Source organism: Papio anubis, chromosome 4, assembly GCF_008728515.1.
Source record: "Papio anubis isolate 15944 chromosome 4, Panubis1.0, whole genome shotgun sequence".
NCBI lineage: Eukaryota > Metazoa > Chordata > Mammalia > Primates > Cercopithecidae > Papio > Papio anubis.
In genome coordinates, this window is record NC_044979.1 from 109,249,711 (window position 1) to 109,276,032 (window position 26,322).

At 41.6% G+C, this 26,322-nt stretch overlaps 1 protein-coding gene across 2 annotated transcripts in view; it reads left to right on the forward strand.

Moving 5' to 3' along the window:
* The window catches only part of POU6F2 (POU class 6 homeobox 2), a 148,691-nt gene that overhangs the window by 104,316 nt on the left and 18,053 nt on the right, over positions 1-26,322 (forward strand). For both annotated transcript variants that reach the window (XM_021935210.2, XM_031666025.1), the window contains one exon: positions 9,550-9,756. In XM_021935210.2, the coding sequence (XP_021790902.2) occupies positions 9,550-9,756 (207 nt within the window). The remainder of the gene's footprint in view (positions 1-9,549; positions 9,757-26,322) is intronic.

Below are 26,322 nucleotides of genomic sequence, written 5' to 3' on the forward strand. Positions count from 1 at the left end.
CAGACAGCTATCTTCTTGCTATGTCCTTACATAGTGAAAGGGTCCAGGGAACTCTCTGGGGTCTCTTTTATATGGACACTAATCCCATTTGACCTAATCACTTTCCAAAGGCCTCACTTCAAATACCATTACACTGGACTTGAGGTTTCAACATGTGAAGTTTGGGGGAACATAAATCCTCAGTCCATAGCAACGCCCAGCTGAACCTTGACAATAGCTGGAGATAACATTTTGCACAATTGACTCGCCCATCTCCTGTTTTCATCGTCCTACTTTCTAGTTGAGTAAAAAGTATTCAGAGCAGTAGAAGGAAAAAAGTACCGTAGAGAAATCAATTAGCCTTAAGTAATCCAGAACTTTCCAGTATGCTTTTCATTATGCCGATATATAATGCAGATATAATTTTAAAACATGTTCATGGCAGGCACCTATACAGTGTTCAAAAAAAGGATACATTTCCTAGACACTGATTTCTGTCCACCAATCACTCCAGGAATAGACCACGAAGGTGGTTACAATGACTCCTTACTTAATTCTCATCTCAATGTAATATAATCTTGTATAAATTTAATTTACTCTTTTGATTATATTCAGGATCAAATCCTTTTTCTATCAATGTTTCCTAAAGCTCTAGTGGAAACCCAGATAAAAGAGAACATGGCAAATCTCATAATTACAGTAAAATATGTAACCCCAGATATTATGCTGCATCTTAAAATTTAAAATTTAAGGAAAAACAAACACACACACAAAAAAACACAACACCTGCCTCCAGAGTGTGGAGTGTGCCAGATTCAGTTGTAGTATTATTGTAGTAGGAACTGTCAACTGTTCAGAATGGGGCCGAGGCTGCTAGCTTTATTTTGCCAAAGGACCCGAGAAATATTCAAGTCCAATAAGAATGATCATTGAGTTGACTCAAGAATATCCATTGAGTTGACTCCTACCTGGGAGACCTGTCAGTTCCCTGAAATGTGGACTTTCTTCTGCGAGGTTTGCTGCTCATGGGCTGCATAACTAGAGTTCAGGCCACACTCTGTAGGCAAATTATTCCCATAAAGCACCTTTGGAATTGACATTATTCATCCCGTCTTACGTCATTAAGATCTAATAGAATCTCTTCTCCCTGCTTCGTCATTTGTAATTGGAAAGCACAGGCAGACATACTAGATTTCTTCTTCCCCAATAACTACATGAAAAAAGACTGTTCAAGAACGTGTTTGGTGTTTAATTAAACATAATAGAGGAAATGAAGAGCCACAAAAGCACATCTTTGTTATATTTACAAGCACAACTTGTAAATATTTCTGGTTACTAATGGGAACAACCTTACTAACTTAACTGTCAATGACCATGTCAAAACTTCTCCCGACTCTTCTGACCTTTTTTGAGATATCGTAACTATTGTCCCTGTTGGTAGGCATTGACTGTTCCTGTTATAAGTTTAAGGTTTCAAAATCTTCAGAGGAATGTCAGCAACTAATGCATTTGAATAGTATACATGTTTAAGTCAGCTGAAACTTCAACAATCACTATTATAAATAGCAGCTGCTACCTCTCAGAAATAAACCAAATTCATAGTTTATGGGAAAATATATTCTGCTCACAGTTTAAAATGCTCTACCTCTGCTAGATTCTTAAATTCTCTCCTCTCTTTTTCCTTGTCTCCTTCTTGCCTTCATTTCTCCTCTGTTTTTCAAGCACTTAGATGATAAAGTCCTGATGTTCATTATGACTCATAAAATGTCTTTTCTGTGTGTTATTGACCTTAATATTTGAGAGCAAGGCAGCCCCTTTCAGCCTTCTCAGTGGTGATGTTCCTCTTCCCTGGAACAAGAGCTCAGCGGTTTCTTGCTTCTTGACTTCTCTGGGCATCTCAGGTAACACAATCTTGTATGGCCACTTTAAATTGCAAATAAGATGCCCAGTTGTCTGACAACAGTCCCAACTGCAACTCTAATTTAAAACGCCATTAGCAGCCCCAACTGGGGCCTCCTTCCTGCTGCTTGCTGCTGTGGAAAAGGGTAGCCGGCCCCTCCTGCTCTCCCTGTTGGAATAGTTCCCATCCTGCTCCAGCTTGCTCATGATGCCCTCAACCAGTCAGGTTGAGGTGAGGAAAGGAGACATGAGCGGATAAGAATGGCAGAAAGCTTCCTGCTCTCTGGACCAGCCAATGGCTCAGGCCAACTCTTGGGGGCACTTTCATGCATTCTTTTGAGGCCCAGCTGGGACTTTTCAGTGGCACATTGTTACGAGCACTGTGTTTTCTTCCAGGTGCCCACTTCCTGCTCAGAGCTTAGTTTTCTCCAGATTCACTCTTCAAAGCCCTCTCTGGTGTTGTCCAGTGTCCATTCCCCGAGGGGTCCTCTGGGACAGGATTTTAAATGGTTCAGACCCATGATATTGAGCCCAGAGAAACACTCACACATCCTTACTCCTGCTGTCATGGGAGAGTAGCTAGTGTCAATGGCAGGCAGTGAGAGATCTTTCTCACTCTCTTTGTCTCTCCCTCCCTCTTCTCTTCCTCCCTCTTCTTCTTCTGTCTCTTCTCTCTCTCTCATCCTCCCTTTTTCTCTCTCCTCCCTCCTCAGCTCAAAACCATAGCCTCTCACCTTTTCATTACTCAAGAATGTTTCCCCCAAATTTGAGAGCACAATATTTATTCGACCACTTTTGTTGTCCTTGAGGTAAGGAGAAAGCTCCCCGTGCTCCACCTCTGGAAGTGAAGACACAGATTTTCAAAACTTCTCTGTGTCTGTCCTCATTGTCAAGGTCTGAGTTCTGGAACTGTCTAATTGGTTTTCATTAACCTCCTCTGTAAGTCCAGCACATAGTCTAGTCCCTGCACTGGAATGCAGCACCAATTGGGTCTTGGTGCCCCCATGGAAACTTCCAACGTAACATTCTATTATAAAACAGGGAAGATTAAATTACATTTCATAATAAGCTATCATCTTCTATTCATCATGGTAAATAATTTCCATGGTAAAAAATACAACATTCAGAAGAATTCAAAAGAGCTTTTGCAATTTAGTGTAAATGCCCGGGAGTTACCACACAAGCATGTAAACAAAATTAAACTACGAAGGACCATTTGTTGTTGAACACTTATTTGGCTGGTAAACCACAGTGTTGAGTGCTTTGCATAGATTATCTTAGTTCTCACAGTAACCTTATGAAGTGGACATTACTATTCCTATTTTACAGGTGAGTAGACTGAGATCTTAAGAGGTAAAGTAATTCACTAATGATCTCCTACTGGTTAGTGGCAAAGCCTGGGCTTAAACCCAGCCCGTGGGGAATTTTTTTTTTCTTTGGTACACATCTTAAACTCTATTAAGGAGAATTCACTTTAATGGCTTTTGAGAAGCTTTTAGGGGAGAGGATTGTTTTTATTGTTGTTATTGCTGTTTAAATAATATCGGTTTTCATGCAAATTATTCCTCTCTTAGTGTGACAGAAAGTACCATTTTAAAGATCCTGACACCTTCAGTTCTTTACTCTTGTCTGTGAATGTGTTTCTAAAGTTAAAACCAAACAGTAGAGCACCAAGCAAGGATTCTAATTCTAACTGACAAGGAAAAGTATCAAGTAGGTGGGTATTCCCAGGGGTACAGTACCTATTGGTACCCCTAATAAAAGCATTAAAGTGTATACCTTCAAAAATCCTTCTCATAGTTGCTCATTAAACAAATACGTGTCATCCATTTCTTGCAGGTTGGTCTAAGGTAATTTGTCTCGTATCCTGGATTGTAGTGATACCATCTTGGAACACACTGCCATTCCTATTCCCATACCCATGCCAGACATTGTCAAACAGTCATGGGAAGGAAGAAACTGTTTCTTCCCAAACCCTGGAACCTCCAGAGCTCCAGAAAGCCATGGCTAGAGGATTGGCATTTCCTGCAAGATTAAAACCATTTGCCCTTGGCTAGTGTCTTCCTCTGATTAGATGCCTTCATCTGCTTGTCTTTATGCCTTTACATTCTCTGATTTAAATTCTCTGCTAAAGCCTCTCTCTACATTCATGCATCTCTTGTTCTCCATCTTGGACATAGCCAAATGCAAGAAGGCATGAGTTTGCATCTTGGAAAGATTCATTTTGTTTGAGAAATAATAGTATTCTCCTACCTTTCCAGAACCAACATCCTAATCAGAGTTGCCAAAATAATTCTAAGAGAGTTTAACCCTAACTTTGGGAGTACAGTGAGCCTAGAATGAATATACTGTATAAGGAGGACAAAATCTTCACTTGGAGGAAGAGAGAGAATAGTTGTGGCCAGACCAGAAAGAAAGGAGAAGATTGATTGGCTGCTTCTGTTTGGCGATCACTCACCACCATCTCCCTGGCTCTCAAATGTTAGAAGCTCTTGTTCAAGAATGGACAGGATGACGCTAGTGTTAACAAAAATCTCTTGACCAAAATGTGCTGAGATTGCACAAATATTTGGGAAAGAATTGTCTCTGCTGATGGATTGAAAGACCTGAGGAAATTACCGATTTACAGCATTGATGGGTCTCCTTTTCTTACATATATGGGCAACAAAATTACTTGTCAATTTGACATCTGTAATCACATTCTCCATCACAGAGTTTAACAGCATATCATTGGCTATAACAACATGTGGCCTATCAGATGACTTATCTGAATGTCCTGGGCTTCTGTGACAGAACTCTCAGACTTCTGCTGATGACATGCACCCGTCAGCAGTGAATACATTCAGGACACTTTACCCACCATCAGTCATGATTCATCTCTATTGACTGCCTCAACTAGACTGAGGCACATGAGGGCAGTGTAATGATAACCTCATGACTCAAAAGGGGCTTCAGAACCCTGAATTGCTGGGGTTTGCTACAACTGCAAGCTAATCTTCATTATGGCTTAAGTTGTAATAGCTGCTGAATTAGTGATAGTCACATTTGGACGTAAGCCACTCAAGTTCTTAGGGAAACGGGGATCTTTTAAATATGTGTGCTAGCAAACACCACTATTTGAATGATTTTTTTTAGTTGCTCTTACTATATGACCGTTATTCCTCTTTTGTGATTTATGCTCTTAACTCATTTAAGGAAAGAGATAGATGGACATTCACAGCAACAACCAAGTAAGTCCTGTTTCAGAGAAGCCAGACTCTTTTAGGTCACAAATTATTATTATAATACTGGTATGGGCTTTGGCCTGGTTAAAGCATTTTTCAGGGATGAATCATCACTGGTGGAGAATCGGGGTAAAGACATAGAGGATCATTGCAAACAGTGCCTCAGCTATTTGCTATGAGATTCACAGGGCAATAACTTAACTGAAAATTTTCTAATGTTGCAACCTAGGCAGAGAGTAGGCCATACTTTTTGAATTGAAGCAGAAGCTAGTGAATCAAGCAAATCCTCTGCTAAGGAGTCATTGAGGCATTTTGCTTCACGCTTGGACACTGCAGCAGCATCCTAGGTCTACAACTGATTTCCAGATCTGTAGTCCCTCACCACTTGAGTCCATTCTGTCCAGACAGTGACATTCACACGGAATAGCTCCATTTCAGCACTCCACTACACTCCCGTCAAAACTCACTCATCAGAACCCCTTGGCTGGATGGAATTTGACCCTCCCAGGCTAACCTGTCTCAATCTTTTCCTGCATCCAACTCCCCATCCCCCATGTTTCTGACCTTTAGGCTGATGTCTTGTTTGGAATGGTTTCTCTGCCTTCCCCAAATTGTACCCAACCTCCAGACCCTGCTTGGCCCCCATGTCTTCTGTGAAGGCCTCTTGAACCATACCCACCCTTCTTCCTCGGAAGTAACTCATTCATTTCCAATAGTGTTTTGCATACCCACCATGTAGGTATAGAGATTTTTCTCAGAGAGTACTTGCTACTCATTTGGTGCTCATCATTTCCACCCTTGGGTTGTTGGAATCTCTGCATTCAAAGTACCTGTCTTGTTTACCCCTCCCCCGCCCCAGTTGCATCTTTTTGGCATCCTTCATGGCACTTGACACAGTGTTTATAGAGAGAAGGATCTACAGGTATTAGGCGCTCTGCAGGAATCCTCGGCATTTCAGGAGAACATAAATCTGTCTCGTACATTGAGTGGCTTGAACAGGAGTCACAGCCTAGTTGTCCGTGTGCTCAGTGGCAAATCCTTCCATCAGGACTTCTCCTAGCAGTAAATCTTAGCTTGTGGGAACTGGGAAGTCAAACTCCAAAAGCTAGTTTTAGGACCGCAAGTGTCCCAAAAGCATCCTCTTTCTACCTTTACTCTCAAATAAGAGATTCCCCTACAGCCTTGTCAAACCTCCGTTTTCATTTCCTGATTTAGTTGAAACATATGTAGATGCAAATACTTTCCTTGAGTATCAAAAGGCCTTTAATTTAACATATGATTTCCACAGGTGAAATGGACAACTTCTCATGAGTACAGAGAGTCTCAGATCTTTGCCATCTCAGCTCCCCCGGTTCCCTTCTTGCAACCTTTGTGAAGTCAAAGTCCATGGAGGAGTTCTGATTAGATCTGTGGCGGTGCTAAGAGGAATCAGAGCCAGCGTAAGCAAAACAGGCACATCAGAGAATATTTAGATGACACAGTGTGTGACCATCTTTACCCTTCAATGAATGGGAGCCAATTGAAACCAACGTATTGTGATACATTCGGGAATATGACGAAATTCCCCATAATGCACTACCGAGTTTTTGACACGTTGAGATGGTGACCCCAATGCCCCTGAAAGAGGAACAAAAATAAGAAATGCATAGTGTCACCACAGGCTTCCTGACTTTAGAACTGCTCCTGATCCCCCACCTCCACCTCAAAGGCAGACTCTCCTTGTTAAAGGCACCAATAGTCAGGTCATTACAGATTCCTCTGGCTCTGACACTACTGTTATCCTATCCTTGATAAGTGATGCTCAGGCCTAGAAAAGAAGAGAGGACAGGGTAGGTAGGAACATAGGCAGCACCATGTTTTAGTAATGTGGTGGCACACAGCTGAGAGTGACGTTGTGCTTAAGGAAGAGGCTGATGACTTGTTTGCATTTGCCTTTCTTCTTCTTTCCACCCAGGAAGCAGGCAGAGTATTTCATTACCGCAGAGGCAAGCACAGGCTGGTGTCAGTCTTCCCAGGACAGAACGCCTCTCTCTTCATCACAGTGTGTTCTATAACTGTCATGTGCTGTGCTCACCCTGAACCATTCTCTCAGGATACTTGCTCCCACTGGCTCTTAATCGCACTGACACCCTGCCCCAAACAGGACCCACAGCCCTGCCCCATAGATGCGTCCAGCTTCCCCAGGCTTTCAGCTCAGGCTGATAGGATGAAATGAGGCTGCAAAGGCCTAAGACACTGGGGAAGGCCAGAGTGGGTGGGTCAGTGGCTGAGTTTTTATTGTGCATGTGTGGAAAGGGGAGTTATCCAACATAGGCTGAAGATGGGAGGCCTGTTCCTGGGCCTCTCTTACCTTGCCTGTGGGGTCACAGGAGCCAGCCTTTGAATCCTGGCTGTTTAATGCAAGACCACTCATCAATAAAGTACTTATGCGCTATGATCTATTGATGTGGATGCCTCCTGACCTTGCCCGCACTGATGGGACGTGCTCATTGCTGATGCTGCGGGCCAGGCATTGTGGGCTTGCTCAGTGAGACTGCAGCCCTGCCACAATCCCTAGGGGAGAGCTGACCACTCTCACAGTAATTACTTGACCTTTATCGGCCTCCATTGACAAATGCCATTGATACTTGATATCCGCACAGGTCCTCCATTAGTGTCATCCCACAGGGGCTTTTGTGGTGGAAGCAATGGCCTCGAGATGAGGAGGATTTCTCCAGCACGATCTGTCACTGAATGGCATGGTCTTGCAGTTCTCCTATGGTTCCAGCTGCATCTGGAGTCCCAGTGACAGCTGAACCTAGAAACCATTCAGTCAAAAAACATTTACTGAGAAACTATGTTCAAAGCACTGCTTGGGGTATTGTGTGGGTAGAAAGCAGTATCATTTACAAACCCAGCCCACCAGCAGCCTTTCATTTAGTGGGAAATTGCAAACAATATACACAGTACATTTTTTAAGAGCTGGCACCCTCCAAGGTTCTCCATGTTGTGGGAGCTAGGGGGAAGGATGGAAAAGCAAGCGCTTGGGGTCAACCAGACCTGGACTGTAGCCCCAGACTGTCACTTACAAATGCTTCTGTGAAGAGACTCAACTGAGTTGCTTGGCCTCCCTGTGCCCCTGTGTCTTGTCTAGTAAGCAGAGGCATGACAAATATTACTTACAGAGGTGTTGTAAGAATACAGAATGCAGAGAAATCATATGTGCGAAAACACTTACTGAGATCTTATTACTGTGTCCTGGTGGCCCCCAGGTCAGGTCACCAGATTTCACCTCTGGGAGCCAGAGCCCTTGAAGGCGACCAGCAAAGCAGAGCTGCGTAACCATCCTACCTTGTGTGGAGGCAGAAAAGCATCCACACGGCCAGTACCACGTCGCTTCTCAGGAGATGCCACCACAGTTGGAAATAGAGATCATGTTTTAGGTTTTTACAGATTACATCTGTCACTAACAGTGTGTCCCTAACAATATGGTCTCTATTTCCAGGTTCTATGGACACCCAGTCTGTCCATTTGCTGTTTCTATTCATGGTGCCTTTCTCCTTGGCACAGTAATTGGATCTGGCCAGGCCCCTCCTGCAGTCTGTCCCCACGGTCCCTCGCTGAAGCCAGAAGCCACTGGATGCAGAGAAGAGCCTCCCCTGCCACCTGCCACAGAAGCCCCAAGCCCCTCACCTTTAGGCCGTGGCTTTACAACACATCATTTCAAAGGCACTTTCTTTCTGATTTCAGTCCTCAGTAGTCATTTCACCTCTATTTTAAGAGTTTCAAAAACTTGTTTATAATCTCAATTCTCTCAAGCCTTCAGAAAGCTTAGGTCCCTTGACAAATGTGCCACAGCCAGTAAGTGGCACAGCTGGGAATAGAATCCTGTCACTCTGAGAGCCCAGGCTCTCCACCACTGTAAACACCAGGGTGTGTGAGGCCCCAGTCCTGCTGCGAGTATCAGGGAGCCCCTCCCCCAGCCTTGGGAGAGGAGCTGAATGTCGGTGGAGGGAAGGAGGCAGAGGAAAGAATGTCAAAGGATCCCCTTTAGTTCAGGGAGTGTGGAGCCACCCAGGTTTGGGGGACGGTGGGATGCAGCTTCCCAGGTGGAAGAGGGCCTTGAGTGCTGTGAGAAGCCCATCCTCCCTCTGGTTCTGAGAAAAAGCAGATGTCAGACCTGCCCTGGCAAAAACTGCATGTTTATATCTTAACAGATGCTTGATTTTATTTTTATGTAAGATGTTTCTCCCTTCCATCCCATGAACTCAGTTCATGTGTATTTACCTCTTCTTTAGATGCCTGCCCCTGCCACTTTCTTCCACCATATCCCCCTCCAGAGCTGCTTGCAGATTCTGAGTCAGCTCCCAGGGAGCATCCTACAGAGACCAGGCACTGCATGGTCTTCAGTTGCATGCGCAGACCCTTCACGGAGCCAGCTCTTCACCTTTGGGCCTGTCTCTTGCAGATTATCGGGACCATTCCACTGATGCCTAATCCAGGGCCATCGAGCCAAGCAGCGAGCGGCACTCAGGGCTTGCAAGTGCAGCCAATCACCCCCCAGCTCCTAACAAACGCCCAGGGCCAGATCATCGCCACAGTCATTGGGAACCAGATCCTGCCTGTGATCAACACCCAGGGCATCACGCTGTCACCCATCAAGCCCGGCCAGCAGGTAAATGTTCCAGGCCAAGGCAGCCATGGCACAGGACACTCTCCTTACCCAGCTTCTCCTCTTTGGTCTCAATCAGTGAAAAGTAATTTTTACGTTACGAAATATTTGATCTCACTCATCTGAACATATCGATACTTATAAAATGGAATGTAACTCTATTTTTCATTCTTAATGAATATGGGTGATAACTAAATATCTCTTTAATCTAAAAATAAGAATATATTAAATTACAAACAGAGAGAGTGCCCTAAAATTCAATAGGGATGTATTATTATTAATCTGTGCTCAAGATACTTAATTTTCAGATTTTCAAAATGAGGTCAAAGAGAAACCAAGAACACTCATGCCTTAACTGTGAATGAAAAAATTATTAAATATTAAGAGATCCCAAGTTGCTGCTGCTGAAACCACTGCCTACAAATGAGGAAATGAAAAATAGGAAGTTCTGCTTGGTTGAATTTCACAAAACCGTGATGATCCAGTTAATTTTTCCATTCAAGTATCAATTGAGAGCTTCCTATGTGTTTGTGCTAGAGGTTGGGTCCACAGCACAGAAGAAGGGTGTGGTCCCTGACCTCATGGAGTGTCTGGTTAATTGGCTCCTTCAACAAACATTTTTTGATAACCTACTGTATAGCAGGCCCCTGATAAATGTGAAGAAACAGAAATAAAGGAGAGATGCTTTCTGATTTTAGGGAGCTCATCACCCTGTAGAGGACACAGATATATAAGCAGAATAGCAGAATCTGTTGTGCAGTGGAGCAGAGACTGTCCTGTGACAGGGCAGGTGTCACCACAGAGCTGGAAGTGACCAACTCTGCCCAGAGAATTTTTAGTCCTCCCAGAGATAATGGTTTGGGAATGGAGTCTGGACAGTTGAGTATGAGTTAACCAAGTAAATGAAGGGTTAACAACATTCCAAGTAGAGGGAACAGCAGGCACAAAGGCAGGGAAATGGGAAAGAGGATGAAGTGTTGAGAAACAGGAGAAAGGCTTATGTGATTGGAGCAGAGAGGAGGTAGAGGACATTCATGGAAGGGCTCCATAAACAAGCCGAAAAGGATGGATTTTTTCTCTGTGTGATCTTGAACACACTACATATCATCTTTGTGCCCCCGTTACCTCATTTGTAAAGGGGGGATACACCAGTAGCTACCTCACAGGGTGGTTATGAGGATTAAATGAGTTAACACATATGAAGTGGTCAGAATAGTGCCTGGCATGCAGTAAGCACTAATGTAGTCGTGATGATAGTGATGATGATGGTGATGGTGATGATGATGGTGATGGTGATGATGATGGTGATGGTGATGATGATGGTGATGATTTACTCTGCAGCCAAGCCCTGGAGATCTCTGAGGGCTTGTTTTTGGGGTTTTTTTTTTTTAAACTTCTTCTTAAAAAAAACCATACACACACACACACACACACACACACACACACACACACACACACATACACAAAGAGATTCATGTGCAGAACATGCAGGTTTGTTACATAGGTATACATGTGCTATGGTGGTTGCCGCACCTATGGACCCGTCCTCTAAGTTCTCTCCTCGCACCCCCACCCCCTAACAGGCCCTGGTGTGTGTTGTTCCCCTCTCTGTGTCCATCTGTTCTCAATGTTCAACTCCCCATTATGAGTGAGAACATGAGTTGTTTGGTTTTCTGTTCCTGTGTTAGTTTGCTGAGGATGATGGCTTCCAGCTTCATCCATATCCCTGCAAAGGACATGACCTCATTCCCTTTTATGGCAGCATAGTATTCCATGGTGTACCACATTTTCCTTATCTAGTCTATCATTGATGGGCATTTGGGTTGGTTCCGTGTCTTTGCTATTGTAAACAGTGCTGCAATAAATATACATGTGCATGTGTCTTTATAGTAGAATGATTTATATTCTTTTGGGTTTATACCCAGTAATGGGATTGCTGGATCAAATGATATTCCAGGTTCTAGATCCTTGAGGAATCACCACACTATCTTCCACAATGGTTGAACTAATTTACATTCCCACCAACAGTGTAAAAGCGTTCCTATTTCTCCACAGCCTCTCCAGCATCTATTGTTTCCTGACTTTTTAATAATCACCATTCTGATTGGCATGAAATGGTATCTCATTGTGGTTTTCATTTGCATTTCTCTAATGATCAGTGATGTTGACCTTTTATTCATATGTTTGTTGGCTGTGTAAATGTCTTCTTTTGAGAAGTATCTGTTCATATCCTTTGCCCACTTTTTGGTGGGGTTGTTTTTTCTTGTATATTTGTTTAAGTTCCTTGTAAATTCTGGATATTAGACCTTTGTCAGATGGATAGATTGCAAAAATTTTCTCCCATTCTGTAGGTTGCCTGTTCACTCTGACGCTAGTTTCTTTTGCCGTGCAGAAGCTCTTTCATTTAATTAGATCCCATTTGTCAATTTTGGCTTTTGCTGCAATTGCTTTTGGCATTTTTGTCATGAAGTCTTTGCCCATGCCTATGTCCTGAATGGTATTGCCTAGGTTTTCTTCTAGGGTTTTTATGGTTTGGGGTTTTACATTTAAGTCTAATCCATCTTGAGTTAATTTTTGTATAATGTGTAAGAAAGGGGTCCAGTTTTAGTTTTCTGCATATGGCTAGCCAGTTTTCCCAGCACCATTTATTAAATAGGGAATCCTTTCCCCATTGTTTTTGTCGGGTTTGTCCAAGATCAGATGGTTTTAGATGTGTGGTGTTATTTATGAGGTCTCTATTCTGCTCCATTGGTCTATATATCTGTTTTGGTGCCAGTACCATGCTATTTTGGTTACTGTAGCCTTGTAGTATAGTTTGAAGTCAGGCGGAGTGATGCCTCCAGCTTTGTTCTTTTTGCTTATGATTGTCTTGGCTATATGGGGTCTTCTTTGATTCCATATGAAACTTAAAATAGTTTTTTCTAATTCTGTGAAGAATGTCAATGGTAGTTTGATGGGTATAGCATTGAATCTATAAATTACTCTGGACGGTATGGCCATTTTCACAATATTGATTCTTCCTATCCAAAAGAATGGAATGTTTTTCCATTTGTTTGTGTCCTCTCTTATTTCATTAAGCAGTGGTTTGTAGTTCTCCTTGAAGAGGTCCTTCACATCCCCTGTTAGCTGTATTCCTAGGTATTTTATTCTCTTTGTAGTGATTGTGAATGGGAGTTCATTCATGATTTGGCTCTCTGCTTGTCTATTGTTGGTGTAAAAGAATGCCTGTGATTTTTGCACATTGATTTTGTATCCTGAGACTTTGCTGGACTTGCTTATCAGTTTAAGGAGTTTTTGGGCCAAGATGATGGGGTTTTCTAAATATAAAATCATGTCGTCTGCAAGCAGAGACAATTTGACTTCCTCTCTTCCTATTTGAACACACTTTATTTTCCTCTCTCACCTGATTGCCCTGGCCAGAACTTCCAATACTATGTTGAATAGGAGTGGTAAGAGAGGGCATCCTTGTCTTGTACCCGTTTTCAAAGAGAATGCTTCCAGCTTTTGCCCATTCAGTATGATATTGGCTGTGGGTTTGTCATAAATAGCTCTTACTATTTTGAGATATGTTCCATCAATACCTAGTTTATTAAGAGTTTTTAACATTGAGGGATGTTGACTTTTATCAAAGGCTTTTTGTGCATCTATCGAGATAATCACGTGGCTTTTGTCTTTGATTCTGTTTATGTGATGGATTATATTTATTGATTTGCACAAGTTGAACCAGCCTTGCATCCCAGGGATGAAGTTGACTTGATAGTGGTGGATAAGTTTTTTGATCTGCTGCTGGATTTGTTTTGCCAGTATTTTATTGAGGATTTTTGCATCTATGTTAATCAGGAATATTGGGCTGAAGCTTTCTTTTTTTGTTGTGTCTCTTCCCGGTTGTGGTATCAGGATGATGCTGGCTTCATAAAATGAGTTAGGGAGGAGTCCCTCCTTTTCAATTGTTTGAAATAGTTCCAGAAGCAGTGATACCAGCTCCTCTTTCCATTTCTGGTAGAATTCAGCTGTGACTCCATCTGGACCTGGGCTTTTTTTTGTTGGTAGGCTATTAATTACTGCCTCAATTTCAGAACTTGTTATTGGTCTATTCAGGGATTTGACTTCTTCCTGATTTTGTCTTGGGAGGGTGTATGTGTCCAGGAATGTATTCATTTCTTCTAGATTTTCTAGTTTATTTGTGTAGAGGTGTTTATAATGTTACCTGGTGGTAGTTTGTATTTCTGTGAGGTCAATGGTGATATCCCCTTTATCACTTTTTATTGTGTCTATTTGATTCTACTTTCTTTTCTTCTTTATTAATCTAGCTAGTGGTCTATCTATTTTGTTAATTTTTTTCAAAAAAACAGCTCCTGGATTCATTAATTTTTTGGAGGGTTTTTTCTTATCTCTGTCTCCTTCAATTCTTCTCTGATCTTAGTTATTTCTTGTCTTCTGCTAGCTTTTGGATTAGTTTGCTCTTGCCTCTCTAGTTCTTAATTGTGATGTTAGGTGCTGATTTGAGATCTTTCTAGCTTTCTGGTGTGGGCATTTAGTGGTATAAATTTCCCTCTTAACACTGCCTTAGCTGCGTCTCAGAGATTCTGGTACGTTGTGTCTTTGTTCTCATTGGTTTCAAAGAACTTCTTGATTTCTGCCTTAATTTCATTATTTACCCAGGAGTCATCTAGGAGCAGTTTGTTCAATTTCCATGTAATCATGTGGTTTTGGTGAGTTTCTTAATCCTGAGTTCTAATTTGATCACACTGTGGTCTTAGAGATGGTTATGATTTCAGTTCTTTCACATTTGATGAGGAGAGTTTTACTTCCAGTTATGTGGTTGATTTTAGAATAAGGGCCATGTGGCACTGAGAAGAACGTATATTCTGTTGATATGGGGTGGAGAGTTCTGTTAGGTCTATTAGGTCCACTTGATCCAGAGCTGAGTTCAAGTCCTGAATATCCTTGTTAATTTTCTGTCTCATTGATCTATCTAATACTGACAGTGGGGTATTAAAGTCTCCTACTATTATTGTGTGGGAGTCTAAGTCTCTTTGTAGGTCTCTAAGAGCTTGTTTTATGAATCTGGGTGCTCCTGTATTGGGTACATATATATTTAGAATAATTAGCTCTTCTTGTTGAATTGTTCCCTTTACCATTATGTAATCCCTTCTTTGTCCGTTTTGATCTTTGCTGGTTTAAAGTCCATTTTGTCAGAGACTAGGATTGCAACCCCTGCTTTTTTTTTTTTTTTTGCTTTCCATTTGCTTGGTAAATTTTCCTCCATCCCTTTATTTTGAGCCTACATGTGTCTTTGCACGTGAGATGGGTCTCCTGAATACACACCAATGGCTCTTGACTCTTTATCTAATTTGCCAGTCTGTGTCTTTTAATTGGGCATTTAGCCCATTTACATTTAAGGTTAGTATTGTTATATGTGAATTTGATTCTGTCATCATGCTGCTATTCTGTTATTTTGCACACTAGTCGATGTAGTTTCTTCATAGTGTCATTGGTCTTTATATTTTGGTGTTTTTTGTGTTTATTTTTGTTTTGTTGTTTTTAAGTGGATTTTCACTCTTGTCGCCCAGGCTGTGCAATGGCACGATTTCAGCTCACTGCAACCTCTGCCTCCTGGGTTCAACTGATTCTCCTGCCTCGGCCTCCTGAGTAGATGGTATTATAGGCATGCACTGCCACACCCGGCTATTTTTTGTATTTTTAGTAGAGACGGGGTTTTGCCATGTTGGCCAGGCTGGTCTCAAACCCTGACCTCAGGTGATCCAGCCACCTCGGCCTCCCAAAGTGGGATTACAGGCAAGAGCCATGGCGCCTGGGCTTTTTGGTGTGTTTTTGCAGTGACTGGTCCCGGTTTTTCCATTCCATATTTAGTGCTTCCTTCAGGAGCTCTTGCAGGGCAGGTATGGTGGTAACAAAATCCCTAAGCGTTTGCTTGTCTGGGAATGATTTTATTTCTCCTTCACTTATGAAGCTTAGTTGGGCTGGATATGAAATTCTGGATTGAAAATTCTTTTCTTTAAGAATGTTGAATATTGGCCCCCAATCTCTTCTGGCTTGTAGAGTTTCTGCTGAGAGGTCCACTGTTAGTCTAATGGACTTCCCTTTGTAGGTGACCTGGCCTTTCTCTCTGGCTGCCCTTAACAGTTTTTCCTTCATTTTGCCCTTAGAGAATCTAATGATTATGTGTCTTGGGGTTGATCTTCTCATGGAATATCTTAATTGTTTTCTCTGTATTTCCTGTATTTGCATGTTGGCCTTTCTTGCTAGGTTGGGGAAGTTCTTCTGGATAATATCCTGAAGTGTGTTTTCCAGCTTGTTTCCATTCTCCCTATCTTCAGGTACTCCAATCAATCATAGGTTTGGTCTTTTTATGAAGTCCTGTATTTCTTGGAAGCTTTGTTCATTCATTTTCATTCTTTTTTCTCTAGTCTTGTCTGCATGCCTTATTTCAGCAAGGTGGTCTTCAAACTCTAATATCCTTTCTTCCACTTGATTGATTTGGCTATTGATACTTGTGTATGCTTCACGAAGTTCTCGTGCAGTGTTTTTCAGTTCCATCAGGTCATTTATGTTCCTCTCTAAACTGGTTATGGTAGTTAGCAATTCCTCAAACCTTTTATCAAGGTTCTTAGCTTCTTTGCCTTGGGTCAGAATATGCTCCTTTAGCTCATCATAGTTTTTATTATCTATCTTCTGAAGCCTATTTCTGTCAATTAGTCCATTTGATCCTCCATCCAGTCCTGTGCCCTTGTTGGAGAGACGTTATGATCATTTGGAGAAAAGGTACTCTGGTCTTCTGGGTTTTCAGCATTTTTTCACTGATTCTTTCCCATCTTTGTGAGTTTGTCTAGTTTCAGTCTTTGAGGCTGCTGATCCTTGGATGGGGTTTTTGTGGGGGCTTGTTGTTGTTGTTGATGATGATGCTGTTGTTGTTGCTTTCTGCTTGTTTTTCTTTCAAAGGTCAAGTCCATCTTCTCAGGGCTACTACAGTTTGCTGGGGGTTCACTTCAGGCCCTACTCATCTGATTCGCTCCCGTGCCTGGTTATATCATTCAAGGATGCTGGAGAACAGCAAAGATGGGTGCCTCTTCCTTCTTCTGGGACCTCTGACCTCAAGGGGCACCAACCTGATGCCAGTAGGATCACTCCTATGTAGGGTGTCTGACAACCCCTGTTGGAGGGGACTCACCCAGTTGGGTGGCATGGGGAACAGAACCTGCTAAACATGTTAGAGGTATTTTAAAAGAAGAATGGCATGCTTAGCTTTTTTTTTTTTTTTTTTTCAAGAAAATAACTCTGCTGGCACTACAGAGGTTGAACTGAAGTAAACCATCTACTGTGAGCAAACCATTTAGGAGTCTATAGCAAAACACAAAAAAGAATTAATGAGAGCATGTACTTGGAGTTGAGTCATGAGTATATGGGAGTCAAGTCATGAGTACATTTGTTGTAGCTGAAAACAAAGGAGACACCAGAGAAAGCAAGAGGAGCAAGGGAAGAAAAAAATTGGAAAAAGCATGAGAAGCAAGGGAAGGAAGACCAAGGAGTCCCTCCTGGGAAACACCAGCATTTAAGGAATGGAGGAGGAAAAATGAGAGAAGAAATGATTGGGTAACTAGAAGAGAAACCTGGAGTGTGGTGATCTAGCATCCAAGTGTTTCAAAAAAGTGGGAAGAGGAAGTGGACGAGCATCAAATGCTGCAGAAATAAAATTAAGTAAAACAATGAAGAAACATCAATTCCTCTATTTCTCTGTTACAACTTTTTAAAGTCTGGATTGTCCCTGTTTGAAACGTGTTGAAATGAGCTCCTTAGCTGAGTGTGTTAAGAAGTGAGAGGTGAGCAAGGCTAAGACCCAGAGTTAAAGCTGGAGTGTACACTAACAAAAGAAAGATGGTGGGCAGGAATGATGAAGACTAAGAGTGAGTATATAACCGAGCACATGGCTTTATGTGAAGTCAGAAAGCTGTATAATGTAAAGCAGTTAGCAAGGAAATAAAATATAAAGAGAAGGCAAGAAGAAAGTCCCAATATTATCATTTATCTACAACAATGCAGAAATAGCCTTCCAGAGACCTCAGTCATTGCCTGCATTTGGCTCCTGATCCAACCATGAAAACAAGCCCATTCTTGGTGACTCTTAGAGACTATGCTTGGAAAATCCAGTTGCTTGTTCAATGAGTACAAAAAAAAAATCTATTTAACGGAAATATTTATTGACCACCTACCATGTGTCTGGCATTGGTACCAGGAAGCTAGGCTGTGTTGGCAGGCAAGACAGATGCCATGAACTCTTCCTTCATGAAGCTTATAGTGTAGTGAGGAAGATGTACATTCACCAAAGACTTGTACAAATATGTCCCTAAGACAGCAGTAAGTACCATGAGGGAGAAGTGAAGGGATCTATTAGAGTATTTAACAAGGGAACTTCACCCAGCGACGGAGCCAACACCAGGAGAATCCCAGCAAGGTCTGAATCCGTACACTTTCCGGAGACAGAGACTTTGTCTTCTCACTCAAAATCTAAATCTGTAACCTGGGAAGCCACCTCTTCTTCCTCAGCTTTATCCCAAGCAGTCTCTGCCAATCTTATCATTAAGAACTTTTCTTCCCCCCATCTCTCAGCTGGTTTATTTCACTATTTACTATTTACACTATTTCCATTTGATTCTCTACCTTCTAAGTAGTTCCTCAAATAAGGCAAGGTTCTCTATCTTTCATTGGCCTTTTAAACCCTAGTTTCATCTGTTTCAACTATGTGTTCAAAATTATCTCTGGGGGAAAAGATGGAGAAATTGGCCTCTTTTTCTACAATCTGCTAAAAACCTTTTCTGTCAGCAAAGCCAGTTGTAAATTGCCAAAAAGGCGATGAATTAGTTAGAAATCATTAACATTTAATATAAAGTAGCTCTCACTCTCACCTTGAATTTCAAAGTTGAGTGTGGGTGATAGACTACAGCTGTGACACAAAATTGCAGCTCTAGATCAGGAGTAGGACAGTTTTGATCCAGGAGGAGAAAGGCCTAACCAAGAAATAGCAAATAAGATGCAGGAATGGTGCCACTCCTAACCCCTTGCTCACAGCAGATATCGGTAATCCATGTCCACAGTCTTTCTCACAGGCCCAGGCACACCTCAGGAGCCTTCTCACGCAGCATCTGTCGGCCCTGGAACGAAAACTTGTTCCTACTGCAGCAACATGTGGTCAGTCCTCTGCTAGTCTAACCACCACCACTGTCCCCTTCACTGCAGGATTGGAGATTAGCAACTGGAAAAAACAGCCAGCTTCTTGGGGATGTACCTTGCAAATCCAAGAAAGTACACCCCAACCAACATGTCAGCTACAACCAGCATCCCGAAGAGCAGGCTCCCTTAACCAGTACACATATGTGCACCTCTCTCGTATGTGCACGCTGAGAGAACACATGAGCACAGCTGAAAAGAGCAATGCGGGAACCATCTCAAATACCCAAGTCACGGCAGGCACCAACGGACCTGTCCCTCTTGTTCAAGGCATGTGCCAGTGGTCTGTCCTAGTCCCAGGAATACCCAGAAAACTGGTGGTGAACCCGGTCAGAAATACCATGGAAATGGTAGAAATAAATGAATGACTTTATTTCTTGGCATTGGCTCCAGTTGAGACACCATGAGAACATGCAATCAAGCTAACAAGTTGGGCAAATTGACAGGAGATGCACAAGTGTGAGTCCCAGATGTAAAAGCTGTGATTCTGAGGCTCGCAGATCATAAAAGCCCCTGAGTCAAAAAGCTAAAAGCTCAAGAGGCATAAGGATAGTGGTCTTCAATTTTTTTCTTTAAATATTACCCTTTACATTGAAGAAATATAATATGAACAACCACTAAAAAATAAAGGATTTCTGTCATACGGTAGAGAAGTTTCTCAATTTATTTTTTCACGTGATTTATGACAAATGTTTGATCTCACAAGAGCATAGTTCTGATGGTAAAATATGTCATAAATTACAGGAACAGAGAGCTCCCTAACTCATACTCAGAAAGAAGTCCACTTCCATGAAGTAAAGTATAGGACTGTCAGACCAGATGACCTGGAATGATTTGTTTTAATTTAATAAAAGTAATGACATATTTAATTTGATTTTCACCTCTGCCTACCATTAATTAAAAGAGCCTGAATCTAAGAATGTAGTATCCAACACACTGATGATGATTCATTCCAATGATGCGAGAAGAACGTGCAAAGGATCATCTGAAATACAAACAGTATTTTTTTTTTACATACACCAGTATTTGACAGCCCTAAATTTAACTTCCACTGTATTACATCAGAAATCCTTGGTGAGCAACACCAGAAAATAAAAGTCAGAAAAAAACCAGATGAAGGCTGGGCATGGTGCCTCGTGCCTATAATCCCAGTACTTTGGGAGGGCGAGGCAGGTGGATCTCCTGAATTCAGGAGTTCAAGACCATCCTGGGCAACATGGCGAAACCCCATCTCTACTAAAATACAAAAAGTTAGCTGTGTGTGGTGGCGCACGCCTGTAGTCCCAGCTGCTTGGGAGGCTGAGGCACGAGAATCGCTTGAGCCTGGTGGGGCAGACGTTGCAGTGACCCGAGATCACACCACTGCACTCCAGCTTGGGTTACAGTGTGAGACTCTGTCTCAAACAAACAACCAACCAGATGAAAATAAGAGAGTGATGAGAATCTTTGTGTGCATGAAAAAAAATTACTTAATACAAAAATACTTAGTGGAGCTCAAAAGCAACCTTTTGCTTCCTCTAAGGGATTCTATAGCTGCTGTGGCATATGGTGAATACCTCCCATAGTCAGGGTCGCTCCAGAGGCCCTGGTTTTCTTTCCCTGATTGCCCCGTACCTATGAATTAGTAGTTTCTTCTTAAGCCACACAGACATTATTTTTGTGTAGATTTATTCTCCTTTTGACTAAATCCAGGCAAAAGTTAACAGGACTTTTTAGTATCATTAAGGCGGAGAGAGACAAATGAAAGGAAAAAAATCTGCAACTTGCAAAATCTAAGCATTAAGATTTTTCAAAAATTAAATACCATAGCTGTAATACTTGCAGACTACCAGCCATGAAGGCACAAAGTTTTTCCTCAAAAAGTAATCTTGGTACTAACAGAAAACCAATGAGAGATAGCATATTCAAATTAGCTCTCTTAAAATGCCATGCAATTATCAAAATCCATCCATTATTTTTCAAGTAAATACAAAAATGTATTCACTTACTAATTTTCAAAAAAATCAGTGTTCCTTCCTAGCCCTGGCCTGAATCACTGATTCTCAGTTTTTTCTCAAGCCACCCAGAATGAGATAGAAATGAGGCATTCCCACCCACCAGGTATCTAAAATAGACTAAGGGTTTGCCTAGGTGGGTGAAATGTATATGGGTGGTCCCAACGCAGAGCAGCCCTTTGACCTTCCAGCCATGTATCTGGATAGCTCACTTCTCTGGTCTCACTCCCTGCCAAGTTCGGCTGACACAGTTCATTCGTACTTTCTGTGCATTCTGTGCCCTTGGCCTGGAACCTCTTCTCACCTTCCCTGTCTGACAAGCTCCTGCTTATGCATCCTCTGGGATCTGGATCCACTCTCCCTCCTCTGCCCTGAATCCCTCCCTCCTCTGTAAAGCTTCTCGGAATGCTCTCCGTGAAGCATTTCTCCTTCATCTCTGCTCCTTGTCCCACCTTCACCCACTCCATTCATTTTTGTCAAACTCTATCATCATTAGGAGTTTACATTTGAAAAGTAGCCACCTAACTGATTCAGCCTCATCCACACAGTTCATGACCCAGCCCATGGTGGGTGCTCAGTCACTTGTGTTTTGCTTAATTGCTGCCAAATTATCATATTTCACTGTCTAGGACACCAGCATCCTAGCCATGCTTCCAGAGAAGCCCAGCTCCGGCCCTTCTGTGTCTTTCCAATTCTGTGACTTCTGTCACTTCCCAGTATGTTCCAAATTTGTGCCTACCAGAGGCTTGGGAAGTCCTTCCATGCAGCACTGTCTTCTCTGTTTATTTCTTTTCTGAATGTCAACCCCTTCCTCTCTCCATGCTCTCCCACCTCATTATCTCAATTGCATGTAATCCCTCATTTGCTGCTCTGCACTGAACTCTAACTTCCATTCCATCATTTGTACCTGCTGAGCTCTTATTGCACGTTCCAAGCTTGTTTTGTGACTGCTTTGGCCTTCTCTGCCTATGTTGAGGTATCTCCACTAAATCCTTCTCTCATTCTGACACTCCCCACTTCCTCATGTCTTCATAGTGCCTGGTACGGGATATGCTGGTGTCCTTCTCTATCTTGAGGCCATTGGTGTTTCTGCCATACTTACTCCCCTGCTGACAGGCGGCGCATGTACTGGACCCTCACATGTGGGGCTCTTCTTCCTACTTGCATTGAAGAGATGTTTCACTGTCATAGAATAAAGCAGGAAGCAAAACCCAGTAAGTCTCCTAAGCCCTGCCAAAAGGATAACTTCCTCCTCTTTTCAAATTTTCCACAAAGATGGCTAAAATCTCCTTTGTATCATATTCCAGGTCCTCCAAATGTTTTAAGGTAGACCATCCTGATGTCAACCCTAAATTTCTCAGCAAATTTAATTTGTGCTCTTGTCCACAGTAGAATGAACTCCTCAGTAAGGCTCAGGCATTCATTATACCCTCCTACTTAATCAAAGTTATTATGTCTGGGCTCTGGCTTCTTTTGTCTAGACATAGCAGATCCACGTACTTTAACTCTTTTTCCAAGAGAAGCTCCTTCCAAAATCTGTGTGGTCCTCCAACCCACAGTAGCAGCATCACCTGAAAACTTGTTAGATATGCAAATTCTTGAGCCCCAACCCAGGCTTACTAAATCAGAAAATCAGGGTGGAGCCCAGGGATTTGTGCTCTAACAGCCCTCCAGGTGATTCTGATGCAACTAAATCTTGAGAAGCACTGATTTAATTTCTCTTCAAGCTATTCCAAGGTACACATTCCTCAAAAAAAATGCCAACTAGGGCAGGCAGGGAGGGCAAGTAGCGATGCCCTTCCCACATACTCTGGCTTCTGTGAGGCCCCTCTGGGTTGTATTCACTGCCTCCATTGCAACACAGGGAGGGTTCAGCCTGGGCTTCACTATGGCTCTCTGACATCTTTGTAGAAGGCCAGCCCTCCTTCATTTTGCCTTTGCAGATTTAGAGAGATTTTTCCTCCCTAAGTGAGTTTCTCTATATTTAATCCCATTTGAATTTTCTGTTTAGATGCATTCACTTTTCCAACTTGCCTAGTACATTCTGCATTTTATTCCACCTTCCAAGACACTTGCCACCCCACTTATTTTAATATCAATCACACATTTAATTAGAAGATGATTTATTCCAGAAACTAAAACATTATTAAGGATATACCGTGTAACACATAGAAGATACCTGGGGATCAGTGGCACAGAAAATCAAGAAAGCCTTTACAGCGTGCTGTTATTTCAATCTATTTTTGGTGAATATATTAGACACCCTGACAGTGCCAACCAATAAAAACAAACCAAGAGAGCAAGCCTGTGAGAGCCAACAGGACGTAGAAAGCATCTCAGACCCTGCATCCTGTGCTCCGTTTGTCATTCTGTGTGTGGGATGGACATCCAGTCCTCCTCCTCTGGAAAATGCACAGCCACAGGCTCACATGAGCTGTTTCTTTTCTCTTCTTGCAGATTCTCCATGCTCTCAGCCTATTTACAACTGGCTCACAGCTCAAAAAAAGGCAAGAAAGTGATTATGCAAACTTGGACAGAAACTCAAGCTCCTTTAGGCAGTCTACTAACAGTATGGTGAATAAACAGAAAATACGATCATATAAACAGGATACAATCCTGAGAAGAGTAAGTTTGGGGGTAGTACAGATAACCAGAATTAATTATATGAAGCAAAGAACAATCTGTAGGCAACTGCATCTGAGATGTGTCCCCAGACTGCACTAAAATCATAACATTATTTTTGGATAATCTTCTAGCCACCTGAGAGAACCATGTTTTCTTTCAAATATGACATTTTAAATAGGGAATTGCAGGCAATAATTCTCAAACCAGAAAAATATTTGAAATTTTACATTAGGAAAAAAAAACCACATTGATAGATCATCATGATCTACACTATGGCTGATCAACTTGAAAGTGTAGCTCACCGTGATCTATCAGTTTGAACATACCTCATTTGGTCCCACACTTCCCAGCTAGAGCTCCCTGCTGTTTCCCTGACCTGTAACTGCTCATCTCCAATGATCGGGGAGTTGAGAGGCAGCGGGGCATAGTGGAAGGAGTGCTGGCTCTTGAGTCAGACTTACCTGGATTCAAAGCTTACTTGTACCAGCTGTGTAATCCCAAGTAAGTCATTTCATCTTTTTAAGTCTCTGTTTCCTCTTCTGTAATGGTATCACCAATACCTAAAAAGGAGGACTATTGCCAGGATTTTAAATAATAGATACAAAAACAGGTAGGAAGCATCCAGTAAACATTACCCATATATTTGGCCTTTCAAAAATAAGACAATGTAATAAAACATCTGCCTTTATAGAAGCATCTAAGTTTCCCTTTCCCTCCAGGAAGGAAAAGAAACTTTTTCTTCTGCTTCTGATTGTTCCCTAACTCCCTGCATTTTCTTTTGGTAAACTATTCCAATTTTTGTGTCCAGTTATGTCCTAGTATTTAAGTGTCTATTTCTTTTGCCAATAGTTATGCAATACAAGTATACACGATTTTTACAGTTAAGTCAGTATCCAAAACAACAACATAATTAAATCAAATTAAGTAACATATTCCTAATGCTGCTTATTTAACATATATTAATTTTTTATATTGAACCCCAGAGCTGTTTCATAAACTAGCTTAAATCTCTGCTTTGTCTTTTCTTATTTGATAAATATAGTTTAAGCATAAAATTTCTAAAGATTAATACACCAAAAACATTAAACTAAGAATTCCAATGACATAGTGCTATATTTCATAGTTTACCTGAAAGAATTACAGTTTTAGAGATGGAAGGTCGCAGAAGTGGTACCTCTGAAGCCCTGTTTTTCTAAGGAAAGACGTTCATGAAGGCGAGAGGTCAGTCTCTGGGCTGATTTTGACATGTACAATAGGTTATTCTATCTGAGCTTGCAAATGATTCTAGAATTAACAGATACACATTTACACTGGCAATTGGAATGAAATCTATGGGCTCCATTAAGATGCCACTGCTTATATAATCTTCTTGATCCTTGACAAGTAAGAAATTTGCAGAATTTGTGTTGGTTTTTGTGAACTATCTGGTTGAACTATAGAGGTAAGCAGGACCCCAGTGTCCTAAAAGAAATGATTATTTACTTTGGAAGAAAAATATCTTTCTTAGATTCTTAGACATCTTAGATTCCTTTTGACTCTCCTTTTGACTGTATGGACATGGAACAAGTTCTTAAAATAATTATTTTCTTTTCATCTCAAATTTCTTCTCTTGCCTAGCTTAATGCATAAGCCCTAACTTGCTCTAGTGACTCTTAAGCAAGATTGCAGCCTAGTAATTTTTTCTTTACTGTGTTGTGTCTGAGGAAGAAATATTTAAATTGGTGTCTTTTCCAGTTCCTTGATGGTTCTTTACCACACCCAGGGCCAATAAAACATTGATGCAATGGTAAAACTGAAGACAGTCTCACGATTTAGTAACTCAAAACTGTAAAAAGCTTTTGCCAAGTAACAGTATTTAGAAGGACAACTCAATAGGTTATGGGGGTAGATTGACATGCAAATATCTATCACATTTTATTAAGCAAATTAAAAATAGATTTAATCCTTAATGTGTGTCCCTACAGTATAAAATTTACTGGATTCAATTGTTGATTATGTGCTCAGCAGTTTGGCTAATTACCTTTGGCAGATGCTTGATGCATATTAATTTGGGATCCCATGTCAATTGTAACTGTCTTTGGTTTGTAATCTAGCCTCTACTTTGCATAGCTGAGTAACAATACGGCTGTTCACTTGAAATGTAACTGCAGGCAATTCTGTAGGAGGCACCAAGTGGTTTCCTGGGAAAATCCCTGCACTGTGGGATGGGAGCCTGGATTCTAATGTTCAGCAGCCACATAGGCTGGTTATTTACTTCATGTAATCCTGCCAGGCACATCTGCTGCATAGGAATACCATGTGAGTCGGGGAGCCATTATTATTGCCACAGGGGACCAGAAGGGAAAAGAGCTCCTTAGGAACATTTGCGGAGTAGCCCCTAACTAACAATTGTTTGAAGGAAAAATATTAATTTGATAAAAACACTTTAGGGAATTAGAAAGCATGATGATCCTAAGTGTTAGGGAGAATGTGGAGCAACTGGAATTCTCATACATTGCTGGTGGGAACATAAAATGGTATAACCACTTTGGAAATCAGTTTGGGAGGTTCTAAGAAAGTTAAACATGCATTTACATTATGATCCAGCAGTTCCACTCCTAGGTATTTACATAAGAGAAACAAAAACACAAGTAGACACACAACCTTGTTCATTAATGTTTATATAACACCTTTATTCGTCATGGCCCCAAACTGGAAACAACCC